The sequence below is a fragment of the Ornithodoros turicata genome, chromosome 3 (genome assembly GCF_037126465.1).
Source record: "Ornithodoros turicata isolate Travis chromosome 3, ASM3712646v1, whole genome shotgun sequence".
Taxonomy (NCBI): Eukaryota; Metazoa; Arthropoda; class Arachnida; order Ixodida; family Argasidae; genus Ornithodoros; species Ornithodoros turicata.
Genome location: NC_088203.1, coordinates 44,908,859 through 44,935,958, shown reverse-complemented (window position 1 = coordinate 44,935,958; position 27,100 = coordinate 44,908,859). Strand labels below are relative to the sequence as shown.

At 46.7% G+C, this 27,100-nt stretch overlaps 1 protein-coding gene across 1 annotated transcript in view; it reads left to right on the top strand.

Annotated features, from left to right (window-relative positions):
- LOC135386978 (uncharacterized) overlaps window positions 1-27,100 on the top strand; it is a 112,693-nt gene that overhangs the window by 26,124 nt on the left and 59,469 nt on the right. The window contains exons 2-5 of the mRNA XM_064616435.1: window positions 10,728-10,816; window positions 10,882-11,092; window positions 18,790-18,921; window positions 18,995-19,080. Of these exons, the coding sequence (XP_064472505.1) occupies window positions 10,728-10,816; window positions 10,882-11,092; window positions 18,790-18,921; window positions 18,995-19,080 (518 nt within the window). The remainder of the gene's footprint in view (window positions 1-10,727; window positions 10,817-10,881; window positions 11,093-18,789; window positions 18,922-18,994; window positions 19,081-27,100) is intronic.

Here is a 27,100-nt window from a genome sequence, read left to right as displayed (position 1 = left end):
TCACACACTACAGCGGTTAAGTAATCAATACTTTTTCGGTATCGAAGTGCGGATCGCGATACTTTTTTAAAATCCGTATCGAAAAAGTATTTCCGTTGCAAGTTCATCGTCCATGGTTAACACGACCTTGAATATAACTAGCAGTGAATCAGTCGGTCGTTTTATGTGGTCCAGCACTACTTCCCTTTCATCGTAAGGAACAGCCACATTCAAATTCACAACTGACGAATTTTTCGTCCAGGGGAAGTCTCAACTGTGCGCAGCGGGTTACGCACCCTGACTGTAGGCTCCCCCTTTCGGCTAAGAGTTCATTCGGTTTTCCTCCTCCAGTGTTTGCGCCAACATTAGTCAGGTGTAACTTCAGCTGGTGATTGCGGGGAGCAAAGGCGGTAGCGTAGGAAGATTCACGTGTGAGACTCCTGTCACCTGAGAGACTGGATACGACAGTGCTATATTGCGCACAAGCACCGAATACCCCATTGGGGTAGAGGTAGACTGTTTCACAGATTCACTGAAAGCACAGAATGCTTTGCAAACCGAAAAAATATTCACTGCACTCTTTCGTATCCTTGCTCCATCCTGCGATGCCTTAACTATCATGCCCATGCGTGGGTGGTAGTTGATGAGACCATCTTGCCCATGTTGGCCTTACTCATGTGGGGAGGGTCACAGCTGTAGCCAAGCAGGATTAGATGAGATGACAAAGCCAATGGAAACCGGTAACGAAAACTACCGACAATACCAAATCAGAACTATCGGCCCGGCTACCTTTAGGATGCGCGAGCGATTCTGTGTGTTGGCAGTATAAGTAAACAAAAAATAATTAACGTGTCCGCATGATCTCTCTCTCTCTCTCTGCGTACACAGGAATACAGGAAGGAAAACTTGTTTCGCAACCGTTACGGGTATCAGAATCATGAACAGAAAGATCAAAATGTCCTTCCGTATCCCGCTCATCAGTCCATGTGCCACAGCGCACTGTTTATTCCTGCATCCCTGCATCAGCACGTCCGTGCACCGTAAGAGTGTAACGCGCTACACCTTTTGCTTAAATAGGAACGCGAGGAAGCATGGCGCGCACCTCGGAGGTGCAGGTTAAGATTAACTCCTATGATGATGGAATGGAACACTAGTAGGTGAATGAAATAAACTCGGGAAAAGCTTCATGAATGAAATATATCCCGTGTTCCAGCCCCGCTTAAAAAATACTTTCGCCATCGCTATAGTGTCCATGATGTCAGCGGAAGGGCCAGCAGAAATCAGCTGTGGATCAACAGTGTCATGTTTTCGCACCGGGACCCATTATGACGACTCACTGGGAAAATGCAACAGGCTGACCACTACCCGTAAATTTAGCTCTGTGTGAGAAATGGACGTTCAGTGAATGATAATCCTTGTGTGGTCATTAGGATGCTCTTTCTGCTCTGAGTTGTCAACACATGTGATATGTCATAAAACCAGTTACTGATACGATTTGATTTTTCTGTGTTCTAGTCTAGTATTGCTGCCCTGGGCGACTTGCACAATTTGGCACGGAAAAGGGAAAGTTTGGTTAGCCAACGGTTTTGAAGTTTCAGTTTCACCTGTTCGGAATAAAATGCAAACATGACGGTCCTTATCATGACGTCATTCTGAAGACTCATTGGTCTATGGGAGTTTCGCTATCTGTCTACAAATACATAGAATACGTCACGGCGCAGTGCTTTGTGGGATACCGTCGTCTGCAACTGGGCAGGTCCGCCATGTTGTTGGGCCATGTGATTTGTTGGACGCACGCGGGAGTGGTTGCATGCTTATTTAACAGGAGCGCAATGACGAACTGCGCGATAGTAGGTTGCGCGCGGAGGTCGAAAACAGGAGACAGGAAATGCACGCCAACTAAAGTGAGATTTTTAAAGCTGCAGAGCGTGACCTGCGCGACATGACCAATGCCTACGTGTGCAACAAACACTTCCAAAACGGTAAGAAGCTCCCGATAACTATTGGGCTTATTGTGTTAGTTTTGTTTATCACTTGATCTGCGCATGTGTTGTGCGACTCTAATATCCAGGTACTTCGACATGGCTAACGTAGCTCTCGTGGTCGTATTTGCAGGGGATTCCTCCTACCAGATGCATGAAACAAGCGTTGACTGGGCTCCAAATCAACATTTGGGGCACGATGCTCGTCCACCGGCCGAAAACACCATCAGTTGTAGGGAAAGGGCGTCAGCGACACTCCTGCTGCAGCCTGTGAACAATGATGCTCAGGAAGCATCCAGAACTGAACATAAATAATGTCATAGATCCATAACTTAAAAACCCGAGAACGTGGAGGGTTTTTAAGTTATGGGTCTATACCACCACCTCGCTTGCTACCTCTCTATAAACCTGCTACCTCGTTATAAATAGTGTCTTCAGGATAAAATGAAGAAAAGTGAACAGAATACTGCTTCAGCATGCTATGAAGGGATGGAGACAGATTTAACTTCCGAAGCCGAAAGAAGCTCCCTACCATTAAGAAAACAGGGCAGCTCACAGCGGTCGGGTATGTCATTATTTGTGATGCTTCCCATCTCATTCTTCCGTGTAGTGCTGAACAAAAATTTGCCGAGTACCAGTTTGGTATATTTATTCTGAGCAACACGGATTGGGGCAGATGCAATTTTGAACCGGTGCCAGGGCTACTCAGGTACATCATCTCTGAATTGCTGCTAGGGTAGTGCTCAGAGGGAGAAATACATACACACAGTGTTGCAGAAAGCAGCTACCAACGCATCTGAGGGGTGATGACATTGGCGCCCTCGTTAAGGAGTGCAGAGCTCGAAATGAGCATGCTTACGAACTTGAGAATGAAGTCAAACGTCTTCAAGTAACTAAAGAAGGCTTTCAATCTCCGGACACGAAAGTTAGCTTTTATACAAGCATGTAAAACTTTGCTTGCCTGCTTGCTTTGTATGGACTACTAGAATGATATGTGTCCCATTCTTGGCGATCTGTTGGCGATGTTGTCCTTTTCCTAATGAAACTGAAGTGGAATTTCCCATTCCAGGATCTGGCATTTCGTTTTGACGTGTCGCAAGCAACTGTCAGTCGAGTATTTGACAAATGGCTGCACGTAGCCTACGAGCGACTCAGGTCTCAACTCCGGAGAGAAGAACGTTGCAGGAAACAATGCCACAAGCCTTTATCAACTCGTTTGGGAAGAACCATCATTGACTTCTTTGAAATAAACATCGAGCGACCGTCAGCTCTGTTGCCACGGTGTGTAATGTGGTCGACATACAAGAACCACAACATGGTGAAGTATTTAATTCGTATATGTCTACAGTTGGTGGTCACCTTTATATCTGAAGGATGGGGCGGCATATAACCGAGAACTGTGGTTTCGTAGACTACTTAATGCCAGGAGAAGTGGTGCTTGCTGATAGGAAGTTCAACATAGCGGACAGTGTGGGTCTGTACTGTGCAAAACTGCATGTACCATCAAGCACTAACGGAAAGAAACAGTTCTCTCACAGGATGTTGAAATAACTAGAACAATAGCAAATGTGCGTATTCATGTGGAGCGGGTCTTAGGTCTGCTTCGGTATAAACATCTCACCCTGAAAGAGATAGTTTCTATCACATATGTTACATGCAAGCCAGGTGACGTCGTCCCATTTTTAGAAAAGATTGTTACAGTGTGTTGTGCCTTGGTTAATCTCTGTGGTTCAGTTGTCGCCAAACTAAATGTCTGCCCAAAATGTGTTGAAACCATGCGCGTGTATGAATAAACGAGCAAACTGCAATGGATCTGGGTTGAATGTATTATTACTTTTTTTTTTTTTTTAGTTTCGCAAAAACCGTACACTGCAATTTCAATGAAGGCAAGGTACAGCATAGACTTATTTCAATAACGTTGTCAAAAGGCAAACGACGCACAAAACAGTGGCTGCTGTGCGGACAGTTGTTGGAAATGTTTATAATAAGCTTACTACACTGTCATACTCTGCACACAATCTCGGAAGCGCCGGACCCTGCTCTTTGGAGCCCGCTTTTTTTAAATTTCGTATTAGCGCCGCGAAGCAACTGTGGCTATGAGCGGCGTACAGACGTGGACAGATGGAGAGAGGACTGCAGGAAGGAGTGGGAGACAGGGAGTTAGTATGTAGGCCGACATCAGGTGGAACTGTGTCGACATTCGTCTGGGAAGTCTTCGGAAAACCCAGGAAAAACCTCAGACAGCACTGCCGGGGACAGGATTCGAACCCGTGTCGCCTCTCAGTCTCGGCGTGAAAAATGATCATTCTATCCACTATGCCACGGGAGCTGGTGACACCGGAAGTGAAACAATTTGAATTTACATTGAGGTTCATCGCAAGCTCCCATTTTCCCTAGTTAAGGGTCCTTGCAGCAGCAGTTCTTATCCTCCCTTGAAGTTCCCTTGCGTGTGAAATACTTTGCAAACAGCTCGGGAAAAACAGCATGCTCAGAGAATTGTCTGGTGCTGCCTACAACAGTGAGACAAATATCCCCACCACGATAAATCCTCTCAATATGAACCCATTCCGTGTCCAGCCCTTCTTGCAGTCTGTCCCTGGGCAGTCACAACATAAAGTCACACTGTGACACATTGCATTGAAATATGTGCGTGTACTTCGTAGAAGTAGGTGTGGTTGCGTTTCAGTTGGAGCGCACCTTTTTCCTCCTTGAAACATGGCTGCGGGTCATGAGGCTCTACCGAGTAAGGACATTAAAATTCAGCAGTGCCTTTCCCACTGCAGTTGCAATTCGCAAGAGCTTAAGGTTAGCTGCAATGAATGGGAGTTCTTTGTTTAGAAACAGACCAGACACAGTACACGCAAAATTACGATGATGAGCCCTTTTACAGTTCACGTATGTTTTACGTGCATTATTCTCATGGTCTTGACCCCACTGCGTACTTCATGCATGAAACTTGTTTTGTTCGGGATAGCAGATACGCTTCAGTACGCTTAGTGATGGTTCAGACACATTTGATGAAACCACAGGCTTTATCATTGACGCAGTTACCACCCTGTTCTGTACGTAAACCACTTTGATTGAGGACTCAGCTTGTATTCTTGTCAGGGACTCCACGTGTGCCACCATGTGCTCCGTCACAGTAAAAGTTCGCATGAACGCTACTGCCTTTTGCTTCAGCTCACTTATTAAATGAACCACACACTTAATGAAGCACACAAAGCAGAGTCATCATACAGACTCCGTAGATTAACCAGCTCCCGTGTCTGTATTGTGCGAAATTCACTGTTGTATCTGGGGGGCACTGAAAAGATTGCAGGAGTGCAATTTTCTGCCTGTAGTGTGTTGTAGAATGTGTCTAGTTCGTTGCCTGTCGGGGATGAGACAACTGACCTCTCTCTGTAGTGCAGCTCGTATCTGTTGCTGGAAGGGGGATTTATTGGCAGGAAAAAATAAGAAATAGAAAAAAAGAAAGGGGAAAGGTCAGCCATGCAGCACGCAGGCTTGCTGTTCCCTAATCAAAATAAGAAAAAAAGATAAATATAAACAAGAGAAAAGAAATAACAAAAAGATAAAAATAAATAAAAACATGAAAACAAAATGAAAAAGACACTCGGCTCTCAGGGAGCCCAGGAGGCCCGTATCACGCAGAAAGCCGAGCAGCGCTTTTGTGACTCTCCACTGGTTAGCTCGCTGCACAGGGCCAAGGAGTTTTGCGAGAGAAACGTCTGTCCGTCCTTCCGTGCACCCAAGCTCTGAGAGCTGTTGCCAGAGCACGGCCCGATGATAGCGGTGACGCTGACAGTGGAGGAGCTGATGAGAGATATCGTCTGCTACGGCGCAGCAGGGGGCAAGTGGGAGATGAGACGCGGCCCATTTTGAGGACTTTCATTGTGTTCCTGCAATATTCAGTCCACTTTGCGCTTCTTTGATTTTGATGAACTGAAATGAATGTCTCTGGTTTTCTTGTACTCGACGCTGTTCATGGATGGCTGAACCCATGAATTTTCCTTCCTGGTCCACCTTGTAGTCTTTCTGATTCGCACATGTGCTTCAGTGGCAAACAAAAGTGCACACACATGTGAACATGTCTGAGTGGCCTCAGCCATGCATATATGCAGTGTGCGGTTAGCACTTCTCCGCTGTCACGACACAAGATCCTGAATTTCAGCGGGACATCTCGACGTCTTTGGGTGTGATTCACCTGCGGTAAAATATGTTAGTGACACACAAAGCACACCTGCACACCATTGTTTATCATACGGCCTGTCTAATCACACAAAACTTGAGCCAATCAACAAGTAAACGCACAGCAATCATTCTTATAATGTACTTACTTTGCTGAGGATCAGGCTTTTGTCATGCGCGGGGTTTGTTGTTGACAGTTCACAAACCCATCCGTTTGGGAAGTAGTTGTGAGAGTCCAGCGATTTCTAGGCTTTCATTTGTTCCAGCGTGACGGAGCTCGTAGCCAACACTAGATAGTTCACCATGTCCTCATATGACACATCAGGCAATAGATTCACGTCTGTTCTGACGCCCTCTCCTTCTGGAAGCTCATAGGGGTCGATTTCGTTGCAAATTTCTATTTCTTCTCGTCATATCGCGATCGGATGCACCCTACAGTTTGGCTAAAATAGCCAGCACTGAATGCGCGCACTGCTGCATGATCTTCTGAAATTAGGAGAGACATGCACAATATGCACGGATAAATGATAGCTCCGAAGCGCAGAGAACAGACACGCGAGGACAACGAGAACGAGAGGAGCCCGCTCGACCGCACACCGCACCTTACCCAACAAAATGACATCGCGGAGGAAATGGGAAAGCAAAGAATGAGATAAAGGGAGAATCTTACGTCACGTGAAAGCCATGCACACCTTGAAGGTGATATAATATAATGTGCTCACATTGTAGCGGTTGAAAGATAACGTGTAGACCAGTTGAACGTGAGACAATTGATGTTCCGAGGCTGGAACACATAGAAAGGCAAATACATACAAAGCCTCAAGTGCTTAAGGCGGACTCATGCGGTCCAGTTAAAGTTCGCTTCCGGAGAGAGCTGGCTGCATCGTCACAAACTTGTTTTATTCTCTTTGCTTTCCCCCTCCGCTTGAAGGAAGTAATGTAATCGGCGCCAGCTTGCGGGACATGATACCAAACAACTAAGCCATTATTTTCGTTCGCAGGGATCAGGAAAACTGCAGTAGGCTTGTCGAATTTGTTGATTCCAATCAATTTCCCGACTGTTATAGTAGGGAATGACATCATTTTCGCAAAAATATCGCGGGCGGGCGGACGTGGAGAAGCGATTTTGTTGCCTCTCCCATAGACTCCCATGTATTCAAAATTTGACAAACTTTAATTCGCCAAAAAGCAGTGCATCGCGTCAGGCCTTCAAAAATACCATACCATGCGGGAAACCCATCTTCCCCACGCCAGGCCTGGTATACTGACAGACGTCCTCTTCCCCGAAGGTTCTTGTGCGGAACGACTTTCAAAAACTCGCGGCCTCGTGCGCTTTCTTCTAGAAACGGGCCTAGCGGAGAGACCACTCTAGTGCACCTCTCACCTACAGTGTGCTTCCGTCCCATCAGTATCGGTCATCCTGCCTCTACATCACTCTGAAGTCCTCAACTCCCCTCTCCCACTTTCTTTTTTTTTTGGCTATAGCCGTGACGATGCCCACTTGAGTGCGGCCAACAACGGCAAGCTACCTCGACACCCCCCCCCCCCCCCCCTTCAAAAATATGTTACTCCCTAGATAAAGTTGAGGGAAACACGCGTGCACCTGTTTATGAAATTTATCGAGGTTTAGAGAACCCTGCGAACGAAAATTCCCCTTAGACTTTTTTAAGTGAGTCCGCCCTAAGAATGCTTTTTGAGTGACTTTCATCTTTCATCATTGCAGACCAAAATGACCAGGAGTCATTTTGACATTGCACCCCATCAACCAGACACAATACTGTCCGCTTAAACATTAATTTATTTTAGAATCGAGAAGTGAAGTAAACTGAACAAAGGGAGGAAGAGGGGGAGTTGGTGATAGTTCATGTCGCTTCAATGCCGTCAAGTGTCGTCGTGTTCAATGTCGTCAGTTGAGAGTTTGCAGATACGTTTGTCTCCCTGTTTTAACCGCCCTTCGTCCCGTCTCAGTGCTGCATTGAAGCGACATGAAGTAAACTGAAATCATCCATCCGCATAGAACCCGCAAGTATGTCAGCGCAAACCGTACCACAAGGCTGAAATACTTCACTTAGAATAGGTGAATAGGTGTCATTCCCATCTTGACTGTACCCTGTGCTTTCTAAAAAGGGCACCGTAATGTACAATACGCGCGCCACAGCATGTAACAATGGGAACGTGCATTGGCTGGGAATTCGAAACGTCAATTTCTGCGGTGCATGAAATTCGGTGTGACGTAGCGGATATGCAGGGAAAGAAGGAGAGAATCGCATTTGTTTACATGGTCCAAAGCCTCACATGCAAATTGAAAGAAGTTGCTCACACCGTACCTATTCATAGAGCTGGTGCTGAATTCTCGCACAAGTTGAAAGACATGATTTGAGGGCTTGAGAAGATTGCGTTTAGAGTAGGCATAACGCCAGAGCTGCCTTATAGCGATAAATTTGGGCCGGCGGATATGTATTATTGCTTGTAAACGACGTGGGAGATCGGGCCTGGAAGGTGCCATAACGGACCTGTTGTCACCAGAATAGCCAGTTAGTGCTGTAATTTTCTTAGTGGGAATTTTGTTTGAACTGTGCTAGACGCACAGCGGAGCAATGTGATTTGAGTTACTGTATAAGTAGTAACTTTCGCGAGGACCTATTTTTGACGAAATTTGCGAACGACCCTTTTTTTTTTTTTTTTCGCGAATTTAAAGTCTGGCGAAATATTCGAATGACAGAAAAATACGAGAAAGAAATAAGGCCCAGGACGCTGATACATGTTATGTACGCGGTTTATTACGCCCTCATACTGCACTCTCAGTTCTGCACCTGACTTCAGGACCGTAGTTGCTGCAGTTGCCACGTTTACGCTTCCAGTTGCGCCGATCAGCGACTTCGCGAGAAGCGTGTTCATTGGGAGCAGAAAAAGTGTGTTTGTCGCCTACCGTATGGAAGACGGCACTGTCTGGGTATCCGCAGAAGCGACTTTTCCGGGCGAGATCTCGGCGGAGGCGCGAGGGCGACAAAAGCGGTGTCATAGCTTCTTGGGTGCACGTGAGCAGAGTTACGTCTTCTCGTGCACTCGTCTGCCGACGTGAGATTCTGTGCCCTCTCCACAGTATGAACCATTTCCGACAATGCGTATGCGCAAACCCAGCCCTTGAGTCCGCCATCTTTGACCATCGCTATGAACTCACCTACGGGAGACTGTCATGTTCATTGTGGGGAGATAATCGGCTTCAAGGTTACGCGGACGTTTGGGGTCTAGTAACGAGTATAATGCGCTTTCACTCTTTCCGCATTCTTCTTCCAATCTTCTCTTGCTACTTTCCCACGCAATGTGCCAGTCCGAAAAGCGCGTCACCATTATTGGGGGGAAAGACACGACGTTCGACATTCCGTCGCCAGGGGCGACGCGAATATGGAAATGGTCCATTTCTCCGACGAGAAACTGTGTCTGCTACCTGCGCTATGTTCAGCGCAGTCCTCCGTCCCGTGTTTGAGTAACGTCTCCACCGTTACTTTAGACGTCGTTCGGATGCGCTTGGCATTTCTTCCGCGATATCTCGTTGGCGCGTGCTTCCTCCTCGCTCTCCTTTGCCGACATCTCACCAGATAAAGTCGCTCGTGCGGATACCTGGCGTCGGGCAGTCCATGCACGTGGTCACTGGCTGAAGGAGCAGGACGCGGCGACGTTGGTTTGAAGTACCGGAGGAATCGCATGGCTGTAATGAGTCGAGAAATACGAAGCAGTCAAATATTCACTGTATCGATGCGGACACAAGAATGATGGGAGACACGGAAATTCGGCAATAACCCAGATGCCACCCGAGTGATGACCCCTCATTGTAGCACTTGAGGCAGAGCTCCAGACAAAAGGGCTTAAAAGGGATGAAATGGGTTATCGCCTAGGGTTGTTGTCCTTTTGTTAGTTCAAGGTGGAAAGTCCCAAAGACGTTTCGTGTGAAAACGTGTGCAACTAGCGGCATATTGTATTTGAAATGGGCGATGCCGACGTATTTGTAAGTTTTTTTTGTAAATTGTGCTTACCATTGTCCCTCGCTAAATGCGGTTAATTTGAGCATTGCGAGAATCGTCCTTTCGTGTATCGTGATAATTGAAAATGGTCGGCGAGCTGTTTAGTGCCTCTTTAGCGTCAGCTGGAACCATTCTTCGCGGGTGACAAACGACGTGTTTATGAAAGTTATGGCATCTTCGACTGGCAGCCAGCGACCGCTCTAGATTGCGCTTTAGCTTCGACTGGCCAAAACTGAGCACTTTGATAAAAGCTTCGGCAGCTTTCTTTCTTTCTTCCATCATCTTTCTTCCTCAAGCTCGGAGCGGTCAGGCTTTTATAGCTTTGGTACCGCCAGTCGAAGGTACCATTATACTACCATGACGCCATGTTGTTGCTATCATAGGTGGGCTTCCAATCCGCAACCTGGGCTTTGGGTAATGGACGGGATGCCAGTAGATCTGCTGGTCATTCTCATTGTACTCGGATGTTCAGTATCCTTGTTCAAACATTGAGCGAGAACGAACATTATCGGCAGAAAGTCTAGCAACATAAGCTCACCATTTACATTCTTCTCAGCAAACTCCATTTGAACTTGTGATGCCAGGAGGAGTACAGAAGTTTCCAAACATCTACTTTGACATGACGCTTCTAGAAACGATGAAAACGTATGTATCGATTCGCTTTCACAATCTCTGAGATCATTATTAACCTTGTGTATTATTCTGTACAGCGTCACGTTTGAGTGGCGTTCTACAACGAGGAAGTTGGACCTGCCGCTGCTGGAGGTGGTTATTGACCAATACAAGCCAGGCTGTCTTAACTATTCTCTAGACGACTACGAAATACGAAGCTACGCCATTCCAGATCCATACTTCAAGTTCACCATAGGCAAGAGACACATGCTCAAGTTTTTCTATAACATCGAGAATTCCATCCTACAGGTAAGTCGTCTTAGATCACGAATTCTTCTCTGTGTTATACGAGGGGCGTTCAAAAAGTTTCGTATATCATCTAGTGATAATCAGGTCTGGGCTCGAATGATAATGGTTTTGTACAGACCAAAATAAGACAAGAAAGCAAAGAGATTAATTCGTTTATGTATTTCCTTCACTTCGTTTCGTAGTATGCTGAACAGTGCAACGTGAGTAAGTCACACGGACCATCTAAAGTTCCAGTTGCGAGCGAATGTTGAATTGCCCGCCAAACAGGATTGAAGCTGAAATCTTAGATGGTGTACAAAGCGTATACAGAGTGTTTCACCTAACGTGAAAAAAAATCGCAATAAAAATCTACTTGTGTGAACACTCCCTAATGAAAAAAAAAATACTGCTGAAAATCTCTTAGAAACATAGCCTTCTCTCCGAATTTCTTAAGAAACGTGTTACTCCGTGAGATTTTTCTACAGCGGACGCAGTTTTCCTACACATTCTCACAGGCGCATCAATGAGAAAGTTCCCCGAGAGGTCTGGTATTCTAGTTTCAATGAGAAAATACTGTGATTTACACAGGACGGAATTTGTGATGAATCTCACTTCAATCTTACGAGAAAGTTTGAAGGACGTTTCCCTGGCGCATGAAAATGAATCAGTAAGCAGACGTCAGTCAGTCTTGCAAAATACGTAGTTTGCGTGATTTCCGATGCTTGTGGATAACGCATCTAAGGTAGAATTGCCGTAGGAGGCCGTATTGTCATTCCACCTTGAAGCTGTTGTTATTGCAATCCGTTGTGATATTGCAGCGTACGTTTGAGGAGCGTACATTGCTGAACAAGCGTTTCCGCAAACCGCCAGCAGTTTAGTCAGTCTGCTTTGAAACGAATGTGGAAGAGCGTGGGATGGTGACGCGCATCTCAAGCAATTCTCGACGCAGTGCCTTATGGGGTTTCGTCGTGTCTAAGGTATGTAATACGCACCCCTGAAGTATATAGTCGTCCGTGCTACGCATTCTCGTTTTTCATGCGTCTTTACCCCTGTCTGCAGGCATTCTGAGCGCTGATCGGAAGAATGCTGAAGAATGCAGTGAGACTGTCTGTGTTTTGCGCAAACAGTATGTTACAGATTTCGATGTCTACCTCACACTGACATCTTGTAACCGCGCTTTATAAACTGCTATTTCTTGCAGGATAAATTCGTACAAAGCTGCAAGTAACTATGATAAAGCATTTGATCCGGGGTGGCGGTGATAACCCATTCTCGTCTCGCCAAAGCTGGACGGTGCTTTTGCACAAGAAAGGCGGACTGGACGGTAAATCCCGAGTTCCCTTGTGCGTGAAACACCGACGAACATGATCGTCAAGGAGCAGAGCACTTCGGACGTTGTAAGTACATGTACCATGAGTTGAAAGCTTTCTTCATTACGGAAGTGTGCGTTGATGATGAACGAATGCGTTTTCGAAGGTGCGTAAGTGCTGAATCGAGTTATTTCTTGCAGTTATTTATTGTTTGGTGTGATGTTTCGCGAGTAACGTTGCTCTGCACATGACAAGTTTATTCAATGATCTGATCTAAATAAAGAGTAATATATGTCTGTTGACTCCTTGTTCCCTCGCCACACTTTTTCCTTCAGGTATAATTACTCATAGAACAGATTCTGCGAGAATTGTTCCATCTCCAGAATCCGTTCTATGAGAAACTCAGAACTTCTCACAATGAATGCTAAGACAAGTTCATAGGAATTCCTGTAAGAAAGAGTAGTAGAAAACCTGTAGTAATGTGTTCCCTTTCCACATTAATTAGAACGTCTATTTGGGCTTGTTGAGAAGGTACTTCTTTTTCACTGAACGCTAAAAACACGATAACACACCACACTGAGCGCTCTGTGTGGTGTGTTGCTCTGTTTTTGGTGCTTTTAGTGAAATCGAAGTTCTACATTAAAATACCTTCAAAATTATCTAAAAAAGCTTTTGTGAGGCTCCTTAGAGGACTTTTCAGTTGAGGAGGAGGTCAACGCTATTTATCTCGGGGGATATTTTCCCAATACTTTTGAGCAGTTTTATGAAATTTAATTCCCGAAAAATTGAATATTCCCAATGAAACTTTCAAATTTGCGAAGTCGAACCCTGCGTTGTTTTGACGAAAACAGAAAGCGCATGCCGTATTTGCCTCATTATATTGCAAAATGCATCCACTAATACAATAGTAATAGTAGCAAAAAAATCGCGAAAACCGTCGCTTCGAGGCGCGCAAATTGCCGGCCGTGCTCAGTCAGGTCTCGGAAAGAAGCGATGTGAGGTGGCCATGTACCTGCCCTTTCACTTTCCCTTATCAAAGCTTCCGCTAACGGTAGCATGCTTGCAAGGCAAACTTATGTGAAAGAAGAGCGAGAGCGAAACAGGCAGGAGGCGGGTGACCGTTTTTCGTCTCTTGCATTAACTGGCGAACCGACAATTAACGCGCTTCGAAGCTACGTTTTTCGCTTTTTTTCTCACTAATTACCACAGCAGCGGGGAGCGTATTTTACGATGCAGTGGATCGAATACGACATGCACCTTTCTGTCTCCATCAACAAAAATAAAAAAGTAAAAATAAAACGCGAGGGTCACTTGAAAAATTTCGGAGAGGGCCAAATTCAATTTCTCGAGAATTAAATTTGATAAAAGCGCTCAGAAGTCATAGCAAAATCTCCTCCGAGATAGATAGCGTTGACCTCATACTGTTCAGACAAGTAGAGTTTTCGTACAATTTTTTTTTCACGTCTATATTGAGTTCAGAATACGATACTACGACACAGTTATTGCATAAAGCCTTCTGCATAAATCAGAAGGAGAGGAGTGTTTGCTGCAGGAACGACATCAGATAGAGACATGAGGACCCGTGGCTTCTCAGCGGGCTCTGAAAGACGGGTAGCGAAAAATAAATGAATGAAACGTACCGAATGAATTCTCATATTACATGCACTGTACATGCAGCAGCAGCTGTGATGTACGTAACTGCATTGGTGGACGTATTCCACATGAGGGCCTCGATTACTGATCACGAAACAAGGAGCAAAACACTATACCTCTACAGCGCAACATCGCTTATTCGAGCACCAACGTGCTCGTGTGCAACGTGCCTGCATCAAAGTTGTCCTCCCCTATATGACACTCACAAACGCGATTAAGCGGAGTGAACAACGCAAAAGCTAATGAAAAGAACAGCCTAGGACTCATGCAGACTGCACAGAGTGTCAGTTAAAAATCACGTAATGATGTACAGCGAACTAAAGGAGGCTGCACCGGCGCTTGTCAGTGTTGCCTGTTTTCACTGAATACGGTAGGAACTCTCTGAGACGCGTGCATGCGAGCAACGTTCGACCTAAAGTGGCTAAGCATGAAGAAAGAAGAATTTCATGGACGCAAAGACAGCATGGCAACCCAAGTAGTGCGCCAATATTGGTCCAATAGAGGACCCATGTGGGTTGCCAGGATGACCAATATTGGTCCAATATGGGCTGCCAATGTGGGACCAATATGGGGAGTGCATCCAGGCTCCATATCCGTCCAATATGAGCAGCCAACATTTGCAAGCCCAGATTGCCCATACTGCGCCAATTTTTCTGTGATAATGCCAACGATGAATCCGGGTAATAATAAATCATTATCCACTCTTAATATCCGCTCCTAACGGTGCCACCCTTTTCTTTCTACAACACATCGCACACTGTACACCGCGGCAATGGGCAGTCTTCACAGAATTCAAAATTCCGGTGTACGAGGCCCATCCGCACCCCTAGTCACAGATGTGTTAATGGCTTACCACACTGTCTACACAGCAGGCCACAGGCTAGTTCTCCAGTGGGTTCCAGCCCACTGTGGTGCCGGGGGGAACGAGCAGACTGACAGCGCCGCAAAAGCAGCACAGTCGTATCGGCAACTGACCAGTATTGTTCTGCTGAGCGGAGACCGCCGTTCCATTCTGCGACGCCTCGTTGCTTTGAATATAGGGTTTCTTTGAATATAGATGTGTCAGCTTTTAATTTCCTCCTTCCCCCTTTTTTATGTAGTGCCGGATTACTTTAGACTTGTACAGCTGTGGAGATTGGAGATGATGTAAGAGGTGGAATTAGGCTTTAGGCACAATGAGGCAAAGTGCGACAACATATCAGAGTAAATCATTTTACACCTTTATTTGCTCAAAAAAGGGGGAAGTGGTGAATGGTGTATTCTTATAGAAACACCATTTTCTATTCCTCAAACAATGCAAGAACAGCATTACTAAAGGCGTAATATCGACATACACCACGTTTTATCCAATGTCGCTCATTAAGGGTGTAAAGTGGTGTGCTGAAACAGGTGTTTACCGTCTAATACACCTTTTAGCACCCCATTTGAATTGGGAATATGGTGTTAAAAGTGGTGTTTTATTTTGTGAAAGGAAAATTATGCTGGTTTCACAGCTTCGCTGAGCAGGTAATCACATTATAGACGATAACCTAAGTTAAAAACACAGTATTTGACAGGGAAGGACTCGTGACTCGTGATGGGGCTGTGATCAGCGTTCCCTGCTCGCGGTTCACGCGGCATGGGTGAGGGCGACTGTGCTTTACAGCCTTCCTATTCTGCACAGGATATCAACACAATCATTAAATACCATTCGGTCCCTGTTTGCTCGAAGCCTTCGTCGCTGCCTCGGAGTTCCACGAATGGCTGAAACACGGCAAGTACTGGCTGAAGCTGGTGAACTCCCAGTTGAGGTTCTACGTGAACGTGAAACGGCTCGGCACTTCCTACGTTTGCGTGCTCACATTGCCCGTCACCCGCTCCTCAGGAAAATTCGATACCGCCCTGAAAGCGACTTCTATCGAGTAGCGCAGAGGACACGCCAGACTCTCACTGGCTTCATAGCTAAGGACATTATACCACCGGAACTCCCCTGGTCTCTGCCTGTACCGCCGACTTTCGTAAGCATTCCAAACCTTCTGGAAAGAAGAGATCAGGTACCCCCTCAAGTCGTCCGAGCCCATTTTCATTCTCTGGTAGACGAGAAGTTTTCTACGTTTACGGCAGCCTGTACAGATGGCACATCCCGAAACAACAAGTCCGCCTCAGCATTCGTCATACCATCCGAAGGCGTAGTGCAAGGACGACGCCTTTCACATCCAACCTCCTCCACAGCTGCGGAACTCTATGCCTTCCTTTTCTTTCTACCCTGATTTCTGACCTTTCTGATTTTACCCCGCGGGAATGGGCAGTCTTCACAGACTCCAAATCTGCATTTCAAGCTATTGAAAATTCCGGCATACGAGGCCCATCCGCACCCCTAGTCACAGATGTGTTAATGGCTTACCACACTGTCTACGCAGCAGGTCACATGCTAGTTCTCCAGTGGGTTCCAGCCTATTGTGGTGTTGTGGGGAACGAGCAGGCCGACAGCGCCGCAGAAGCAGCACTCTCGCCTCGGAAACGTACCAGTATTGTTCTGCTGAGAGGAGACCGTCGTTCCATTCTGTGACGCCTCGTGACACCCCCGCCAATGGACAACCGACATTCTCCCCTCATCTTTGTTGAGCAGAGTTGATCCAACGCTCGCTTTCCGCATGCCACGAAACACCTCTCGTCAAGATGCTGCATTAATCCACCGAATGCGACTCGATGTGGCCTTTACCGCTCAGTGGCGTTACCGCTTGAGACAAGTTGACTCTCCCACCTGCTGCCACTGTGGTGCTCTTGAGGATCTGGAACACATTCTTCTTCATTGCCCCCACTACCAACCTTCCCGAACCGCACTCTCAGAGTCTCTCAGTCAGCTGGACTCTCGCCCCTTCTCCCTATCGAACTTGCTTGGTCCCTGGCCCAATCCAGCCCAGCAACAATATGCGCTCAAAGCTCTTTCGACATTTGTGGACGCCATACGACCTCGAACGCTATTGTAAAGGGGCTCATTATTTTAATCCCCACATCCCCACCAGCAATGGGGTAGAGTATACCCTCTGGGGATGAACCTCCCCACTCTCCATTCTAAAAACAAACTTGTTGTTGTTGTTAACGGTAATAATATTTATGTCGTCTTTTTTATGTTTCTGTGGATCTTTTAATTGATCCACGTCGCATCACGTTGAAAAAAAAAATACACTGCCTCGTCCTAAAAACAAAGAACAAGTGCCGTGCCTCTCTTGCTCAAGGATCCAGGCAGTCGTAGTATGAAACAAGCGGAAGCTTGTCCAGATCACGCCTCAAAATTAGTAGTGCCCTCGTGCTAAAAACGAAGAGCAGGAACTACCGGTGTGAAACATCCCTCAGAAATCTTCATTGGGATTGCACCTTATATATAAGACTCAGCAACGTCCAACCCGCTCCTAGAGTACAATGAAGCGAAGTAGTTTCGTGACAGTGACGTATATATTGGTCAGCAACTCATGCTGCCTGCAGTAACTTGAAAGTGACCAGCATTACAGAACTGACATTCCTCCCTATTAAACAGTGCGTTTTTAACTTGACCTGCCGCTGTCATTACAGAAACCAGCGACATTTCAGCCCTAATGAAATGTCCCATCCGACTGTCGCTCATGCGCATTAGTTGTAGGACGCGTGCTTCAGCTCAAACGACCATACTCTCAGTCGGTTCGACCAACTGGCATCGCGAAGCAAGATGGCGGCTGTTTGCAGTCAAGTGGAAGGTGTTGAGTTGTTCAGTTGCAGTGCATCTTTCAGTGGGAATGTCAGATATGTTGACTGTTTCGAACAATGTGTATCATCTGCGGGAAGTTGTTGGGTGTAACGACGTACTGAGTTGGGCATTTCACACGCTTCAACATTAAATCTTGCCGTGTTGATTGAGCACTTGACACAAGTGTCAATACGGGTACGTCCCATTTTCTGCAATTTTAATCAATAATGGTTGAGTAGTCAAATGATCATTTGACTACTTGGGTGCACACCTGAAATATTGGGCCCAGATTGCCAACATTTTCCCTATATTGGCTCAAACTTGGCAATATGGGCCCCATATTGCCAAGTTTGACCCAATATGGGGGAAATCCTGGCAAAACAGGTTTCATATTGGACCGGCATCGCCAATGGTCAGCCAATATGGGTCCAATATTCTGTGCTGCCTGGGAAGACGTCATCACGCTTATAGCCACCAATATTTACGTTTATTTATGTATGTAATATTTATACATGTTTATTTTGGCACGACTCGGAACAGAAGCTGCCCATCGGCGTTTCCGCTACTCGTGGGTGTACCATGCGGTTAACGAAGAGGTAGTGTCTGCCAGGTTGGAGCTTCTCTACGGGCTCTGCTGACGCTACCCGACGTGACACTGCGCCAGGGGTATTAACTGTTGTGCTTGGTGTAAATTTTCTAGTGCTGAAACCCTTCGGTTTCCCTTCGTAACACTTCGTTTGTGTGTTCAACAAGATCTCATCTGTCAAACAAAAAAGTAAAAAATCTTGTCCTCGTCTATTTACATCTTCATTAAAACCGTCGCTTGCAAAATCTTTTCGCTACGGGGGTTGAAATCGCGGCACTTCGGTTTTCCAATCGAACACCACGCCAGGGGTCCTTTCTCAATTCCTTGTTCAACCGTTCCTGCTACGCTGAACAACCTGGCACTTCGCTTCTCATGCGCGCTTGCGATACAAGTATGATAATATAAAGATAAAGTTTCACTTGAATGAACAAACTAATCTACTCGTTTGCCTCTCCTTGGTGGGCAGATATTCATCGACGGAGTACACGGTCTGTTCGAGAGCTTGGAGAAATTCGAAGCGGGGCTGTTGCACGACATTGTCCGCATCACGGGAGACGTCCACATCGATGCTATCCACGTTCCTTGCGATACGCCGTTGGTATGTCACGCCGGAGACGCCAAGGATAACGAACAGGTGGCGTGTAACGTACAATGCTTTCTTCGGTCTGTAGCCTTTGCCGCTGACTGTCCAACTAGGAAACCAGCAGAAGATGCTCTGCGATATCAAGGGAAAGAAGCGAGAAAATTGCTCCAAACAGTTAAGTGGAAATATATTTCCTTCCACCTAAAGCTTGTGCTGCAGCGGCTACAAAATAATTATAGTATCCATTAAGTACTCTTGCTATTCACTGCGAATTCGCAGAAAGTGACATTTACTGGAATACGACAGCGAAAGACGCACAAAACATCATAACTTTCTGGTGCCAGGTAAGCGGTCAACATCATTTATTTTCGTGCTCTTTTAACGATGGGGAGCACCATGCGGCTCAGTCAGAAGATATTCCATAGCAGACGATAGGGACGTAGGTGTCGTCTGCTATGTGCACAGTGGGCCACTCCCGATATTTCTGAGTCACGTGAATGCCCAATAAAAGACATGACGGAATCTCCGCACCCAGAGTGTTTCTGTTTATCTTATTTTCAGGAAGAATATTCTTTGTGTGAACACAGTTAGTATAATTTTTGGACTTGCAATGTTGCATTGGAATGTAGCACATACTCCGTAAGAAAAAAGAAAACGTGTATCCGATCGTTAAGCTCATTACCATTGCGAAGAATACGCAGCAGCGCACAAGTGGATGCTCACGCTGAATTTCTTTATGCGGCTACAGTGCTGTCCGCGGCAAAGAGATATTTCCAGTCATATTTCACGCAGATTCGTTGCTCTTATTCACAGAGCTAGTGGAGGAGAACAAAGCACCCAATAACCCTCATTCTCATTAGACTTGACGAGCGGTGTCGGTGGCCTCCAAGCTTGCGATGCTGCGCCTACTGTTAACGCTGCTCACGAGATTCGAAGAAATTATTAAAATAATTCATTTCAGCTTCGAAGAGAGAAAAAGTACAATTTCTGAAAAATCAAATTTCACGTCTTCGGACAGCGGTATAGTCCCGTGACGTTATTTTCCGGCACATAAAAAATTTGCTGTTTTCAACACCCCCAACCTGCCGGAAAAGCGTCAGGTTCCCCTTTTATTGTTATACCCTTCTTTCGTGCGATTTCGCATTCCTTAGGAAAGATCTTAGCGTCGAACGGCACACGTGTGGTATATTCTGTCCACAACAAGCTCAGCAGCCTCACTTCGTTTCTCCGCCACAATCATCCAGCCAGTTTGAAAAAAACACAGAAATCCACTTGTGCAGTACAGGACGGGGGTCGTGTACTCAGTCACCTTAAGTTGTGGCATGACTTTTTTATTAATTTATTTATTTATTCCAAAACACAAGGGTCACTAAGGGTCATTACATGGGTAAACGATAAAGAAAACCTAACGACAGCCTTTGCACACTATTAGTTTAGAAGGAGAACAAACAAGAATTATAACAATAATAACAATTGTAGTTCAAAGCAATAACGATGATATACTGGCCACAGTAGACTGGCAAGGAAATCTATGTGACAACAAAGTTATTAATGAAACAAATGGGACAAACACACGGGGCACAACGTATATGGATGAACGATGACCACTGCGTCTCTCCTTCACCACTGCAGCTGCTCTGTGGTCACGCTTCTTTATCTCTTCCACACCTTTGGATAGCTGTTCTTCCCCAACTTCCGTTTCTTCCGCAGAACGTAACACCAACCACAGTAGACGATTGACTCACCCATTTACGACATCGCTTGACGTAACCTAGGAGAAAATACAATGTAAAAAAAATTCAACAACCGAAATAGCTTGCCTGAAAAACATGCCTCTTGCTTGTGTAATCCAGGTGTAAAATGCACTCTCGGCTCCTCTAATTCACGCATCAACGTTCGTGCATGAAGCACAAAGTTCGTTGTCTCCGTCCCTGAGTCGTTGTGTCCAGCCTGCCGGTGATCAGGACCACTGGGAATCAGAGCGGAGATGAACGAAAATGCGTCGTGAAGACGAATAATTATTTCAGAGATATAATACGCACCTTAAATGACTTCAATCTTGAACGCGTCGAACGAATTTCTTCGAAGACCGAGCAGACTCGTCCTCGCTCCCCGACGTTTCAAAACAAACTGATTTGCAGCGGTTGCAAGAAACGAATTCTTCCCAAACATGCGATCCCTCACGGTCATGGGTTCTAGTTATTGCACTTCTTTGACAGAATGATAGTGCTCATCCATTACGGCACTGCTGCATAAGGGAATTTATAGACTGGTATTCGGAATCACACGAAATATTTTTGCAGCGCATGGATATCGTGAGAAGGCGTTCGTTCTCATGCGCCGGAAACACGCGGTACACATGAGGTACAGCTGCTATAGATCGCGCTTAAAAGGTACCTAGCCGGTACGGATGGGTCTCGGAGCCCTTGTACCGTTTGAATTTCGCAGTGGTCGCGGACTGTACCTGCTGGTTGAGGACTGCACCTCATGTGTACCGCCTGGCCCAGGTGCGGGTCCTCTTTCATGCGGTACATATCGGGTGTCGGGTTTAGAGTGTAGTGACGCTGGCAAACGGCTCAACTTCTCTTTGGCTCGTTAACCCAGGCTTCTCTCCACAAACGCTTCCTAAGGGCGTAACAGTCGCTTCATTTACAATGCCGATATTCTGCGCCGATGTCACCTGTCTCTCTGACGACTTACCTCCAGCTACATCACCGCCTCCTGACCCAGCTAAGGACATACTCCCGGAGCGCCTTCTGTCCATGATCGATGGTGCGCTCGACGACGAGAACCGAGTGAAAATTATGCGACTTCTGCATCCTTACGGTACTATCTTTGACTTCGAGAAGAGGCCCCTGAGACACACATCCGTCGTCAAACATTCTATCGACACTGAGGGTCAGGGACCCATAAGACAGAAGCCGTATCGAGTGTCCTTCGCTGAACGCCAGGTCATTCAAAAAGAAGTCGATGAGATGTTGAAAGGCGACATTATCCAGCCCTCTTGCAGTCCCTGGGCTGCACCAGTTGTTTTAGTACGCAAGAAAGATAACTCATGGCGCTTTTGTGTCGACTACAGAAAACTCAATAAGATCACTAAGCGGGATACCTATCCAATGCCACGTATTGATGACGCACTCGATTCCCTACAAAATGCAAAATACTTTTCCTCGATCGATATGCGATCTGGATACTGGCAAATTGAAGTGGACCCTAGGGACTGTGAAAAAACAGCTTTCGTCACTCCCGATGGGCTTTACGAGTTTAAAGTAATGCCGTTTGGTTTGTGCAACGCGCCAGCTACCTTCGAGCGAATGGTCGACAACGTCCTTGGCAATTTGAAATGGACCGCTTGTCTCTGCTACTTAGACGACATCGTTGTGTTTGGATCTACGATTGATGAGCACAATGCGCGTCTCGGCCAAGTTCTTAATTGCATGCGTGGCGCCAACCTCACGCTGAACAGTAAGAAGTGCCGGTTCGGTTCACAAGAACTCACGATCCTCGGCCATGTCGTGTCTGCCGACGGTATTCGGCCTGATCCTAAGAAGATCGCCGCAGTTGCAGAATTTCCCTGTCCAACCACTGTTAAGTCTTTGCGGAGTTTTCTTGGGTCATGCTCTTATTTCCGCAGGTTCATCAAGGACTTCGCGAAAAAAGCACACCCCCTTCATGCCCTTTTAAAAAAAGGCTCATTGTACAGTTGGACTTACGAGCACGAGAGCTCCTTCCAGATCCTCAAACGCGAACTTTCTTCCGCCCCTTTACTACGGCACTTCAACCCAGACAAACCAACGGAACTTCACACGGATGCTAGTGGAGTGGGACTCGGTGCAGTTCTGGCTCAACGCTGGGAGAACGTAGAACACCCGGTTGCCTTCGCGAGTCGATCCCTGACTGGCCCGGAGACGAACTACAGTGTTACTGAGAAAGAATGTTTGGCTGTTGTCTGGGCGGTTACAAAACTCAGACCCTACTTATATGGACGACATTTTACGGTTGTCACTGACCATCACGCGCTCTGTTGGTTGGTCAACATTAAGTCTCCCTCTGGGAGGCTCGCTCGTTGGCCCCTTCAGCTTCAAGAATACGACTTTGATGTCAGGTATCGAGCAGGACTCAAACATCAGGATGCGGATGCACTGTCACGGTCCCCCCTGCCAGCTTGCGGAAGCAGCGGAACGGTCTCATTCATTGACAACCTCGATCTATGCACAGAACAAGCCCGTGACCCTGATCTGATGGAAGTGATTACCATCCTTTCTAGTGGTGAGCCCGTGACAAAGCAGCAAGCATCATTGGTGCGAAAGTTCGTCCTTCGTGACAACATACTTTATAAGCAGAACTTTAACCCTTTCGGCCGACCGTATTTGTTAGTCATTCCCCGCCACCTGCGAAAACCGCTCTTGCAGCACTTTCACGATGACCCCAGTGCCGGACACCTTGGATTTGCCCGGACGTACGGCCGCGTCACCAGTCGTTTCTTCTGGCCAGGCATGCGACGATTCGTCTCCAATTATGTCCGCACCTGCCTAGAATGTCAACGTCGCAAACACCCGCCGACTGCCCCTCAAGGTCTCCTGCAGCCCATCCCGCCGCCCCCAGCCCCATTCCACCGTGTTGGAGTTGACCTGTTGGGACCGTTCCCCTCGTCTTCTGAAGGGAAAAAGTGGATCATAGTCTGCATTGACCATCACACCCGTTACGCCGAAACGTCCGCTCTTGTTTCCTCAACGGCACCAGACGTCGCCAATTTTCTGCTGCATCAGGTCATTCTTCGCCATGGTGCCCCTCGTGAAATCTTAACTGATCGTGGAGCTGTCTTCTTGTCCACAGTCATTTCCGAACTCTTGCGTGCATGCAACACTGTCCATCGGACGACTACTTCATATCACCCTCAATGTAACGGCCTCACGGAGAGACTCAATCGGACGCTATGTGATATGTTGTCCATGTACGTGGACGCCTCTCATTGCAACTGGGACCATGTCCTCCCGTATGTCACCTACCCGTATAACACCTCCCGGCAAGACACTACTACTTTTTCTCCGTTCTTTCTGCTATACGCCCGGAAATGCGAGACCATGCTGGATACAGTGCTTCCGTATGCTCCTGACCACTGCCCCACCGACTATGTCACTGAGATTCTGACCAGGGCTGAAGAGTCGCGGCAACTTGCACGCACATATGTGCTGCTTTCCCAGGATAAGCAGAAGACCCGCTACGACTTAACGCACACGCCCGCTCTATTCGCGACGGGGCAATTGGTATGGATCTGGAAACCGGGACGGAAGGTTGGCCTGGCGGAAAAATTGCTCCGTCGCTATTTCGGCCCTTACGAGGTTGTAAAGCAGACCTCAGCTGTCAATCACGTCGTCGTTCCCACAAGCGCATCTCCTCCCGGCCGTCGCCGTCAGCGTAAAGTCGAAGAGGTGGTACATGTCTCCCGGATGAAACCTTACAGCGCCCCACTGCCGCCGTGATCAGGATGATCACACGCCTCAGCGGGGGGGTATTGTCACGGGTAATAGGCGAGAGTGAGAGGACGAAGACGTTCTCTGGCACGGGGGGCGGTCTCTTCCTCTCGTGCTGGCCCGATAATAAACAGACTGAGTCACCTCCGTTTCTCTTAACATTATGACTGATGTGGATCCCATATCGAGGCTGCATACTCCAACTGAGATCGAATCAGAGTATTATATGCAATTATTTTAACATTTGAGGGTGGGGGTCTTAGGTTGCGTCGAAGGAAAGCAAGCGAGCAATTGGCCCTCTTACAGACGGCTAAGATATGGTCCTTCCATGAAAGGTTAGATGAAAAGGTAAGGCCCAGGTACTTGCATGATACGGAAGGGAAAAGAAAATGATTGAAAATAGAGCAGGTAACAGTTACAGGTTGTGAGGAACGAGTGAAATTAACAAATACGCACTTCGGCAAGCTGAGTTCCATATGCCAGACTTTGCATCATTCACCGATTAAGTTAAAATCGCGTTGTAATATGATCTGGTCTGATGTACTCGATATTGATCGGTACACCACACAGTCGTCTGTGAAAAGCCGAACTTTCGAAGTGATGTTAGTGGGGAGGTCGTTAATGTACAGGGTGTATGCTATAGAAGGTCAGTCACATTTTCGCGCGTGGTGCGATACCTACTTGACAGACAGACTTCCGCTGCCGCAGAGTGAAGAAGTTACGTCACGAAACCCTACAAAAAAATCGTCGATATCAGGCACTGCATAACAAAATAGATACGGCCACGCAAACTTTCGTCTTCATGCATTTCCTATGCGCTATACCGACGTAAACACGCCAGTCTGTCGATAGTTGTTTGTAGCTTCCGCTTGGGGCGCTAGTGACGTTGAATCCGAAACAAACTCATGTGGGAGCGTATTTTTGTTATGCACGGTACGTACCCGAGGTACTCATTGAGATTTACGTTTGACGAAGCTTGATACGATTTGTTTTAGATGTTTTCTGCACATGTTGCGGTTCGTATGCCGCTTCCTAGCGAAACATTTCTGCTGCTTCTTTTAGCAGACGACAGTCTGTTTGCGATTGCTTTGTTGCGAGAACGACACTTTTAGCCGCCCTTCTAACGTTTTTATTTCATTCATTCAGTGTCTCTATACAGTTTCATTGGACTCTATTATTCCTGTTATTATATTTGTTCGTGTTCCATTTGTTTCTGTCGTATTTTGTATCATTTGTGCCTTGCTGTGCGCCAGTTGACAGTTCAGGAGCGCACACATGTGGATTCAACGTCACTAGCGCCCCATGCGGAAGCTACAAACAACTATCGACAGACTGGCGTGTTTACGTCGGTATAGCGCATAGGAAATGCATGAAGACGAAAGTTTGCGTGGCCATATCTATTTTGTTATGCAGTGCCATATATCCACGATTTTTTTGTAGGGTTTCCTGCCGTAACTTCTTCACATTGCGGCAGCGCAAGTCTGTCTGTCAACTAGGTATCGCGCCACGCGCGGAAATGTGACTGACCTTTTATAGCATACACCCTGTATATGAGAAATAATAAGGGGCCAAGAACGGTGCCCTGAGGGACGCCCGACGTGACAGAACAGAATGATGATAAGGTACCGTTAACTATCGTGGCTTGTTTACGGCGAGGTAGGAACTGTTCGATCCAAGTTAAGAGGGACGGGGGAAGGTTTAGACGAGTTAATTTATAAAGAAGACCCGCGTGAGATACCTTATCGAACGCCTTTTTGAGGTCGAGGAAGATAGCGTCTGTCTCCACCCCCTTATCCAGGCCAGTTGGTAGGTCATGAGCCAAGCCGGCAAGCTGAGTTTTACCAGAGTATTTCTTACGGAATCCGTGTTGGTGTTGATAAAAGAAAGAATGGGCTTCCAAGAATGAAGAAATATTAGAATAGATTATGTGCTCAAGAATTTTGGAAGGAACATTTGTTAAAAAAATTGGTATGTAATTCAATGGTTCGCTACGGTCCCCTCCTTTAAAAATTGGGACAACTCTCCCCAAGCGCCAGTCGAGAGGGACTATGCCGGATACTTATATTGGGCAAACGAGCCGCTTCATTAAAGGACGACGGAAACGAAAATAGGCTGCAAAGCTATTTGCCTCATATTGCCATGTGTACCAAAACAATCCGGAATTCGACTTAGATTTGCGTATATTAGTTGAAACGCCGCCACAATCGCGATATAAAATTCGGCCGTGGAGCAATCCTAGCCCCTGGTGAGCGTCGACGCGCCGCCGTAGCAGACCACGGAAGTGACGCACGTTGGCTCTCCTGTTGCAGTTCCTGACTTTCATTTCGCTTCATTTCATTTGGTGTTTCGGCGTACGTCTAATTCCTGCTACGGGGAAAGAACGGAGACGAAGAAGCATGTACGAACCCATCTCTCATAGGATATATTGTCTTCAGACTTCCACGAGAGCCCCGAATCAAACATCTTCAGGCGTTATTCAGAATTCGCCGTGTTTGTGCCGGGCAGCCGCACATGGAGCGCGAGAGATATTTGACGTCACGCGCACCTCAGATTTTCCCGCAATGCTTGACGCGCTCCATGGGCGATCGTGTCGGCTGGGCGGCCCAGCGCTCTCGTAATCGTCAGAAATATGGCCATCCGCACAGCGTACTTGCAAAATACTAGTGGCACCATAACTTTACATAATATTTACACCTTGTTCGGTCCCCTTTTTGCAATGG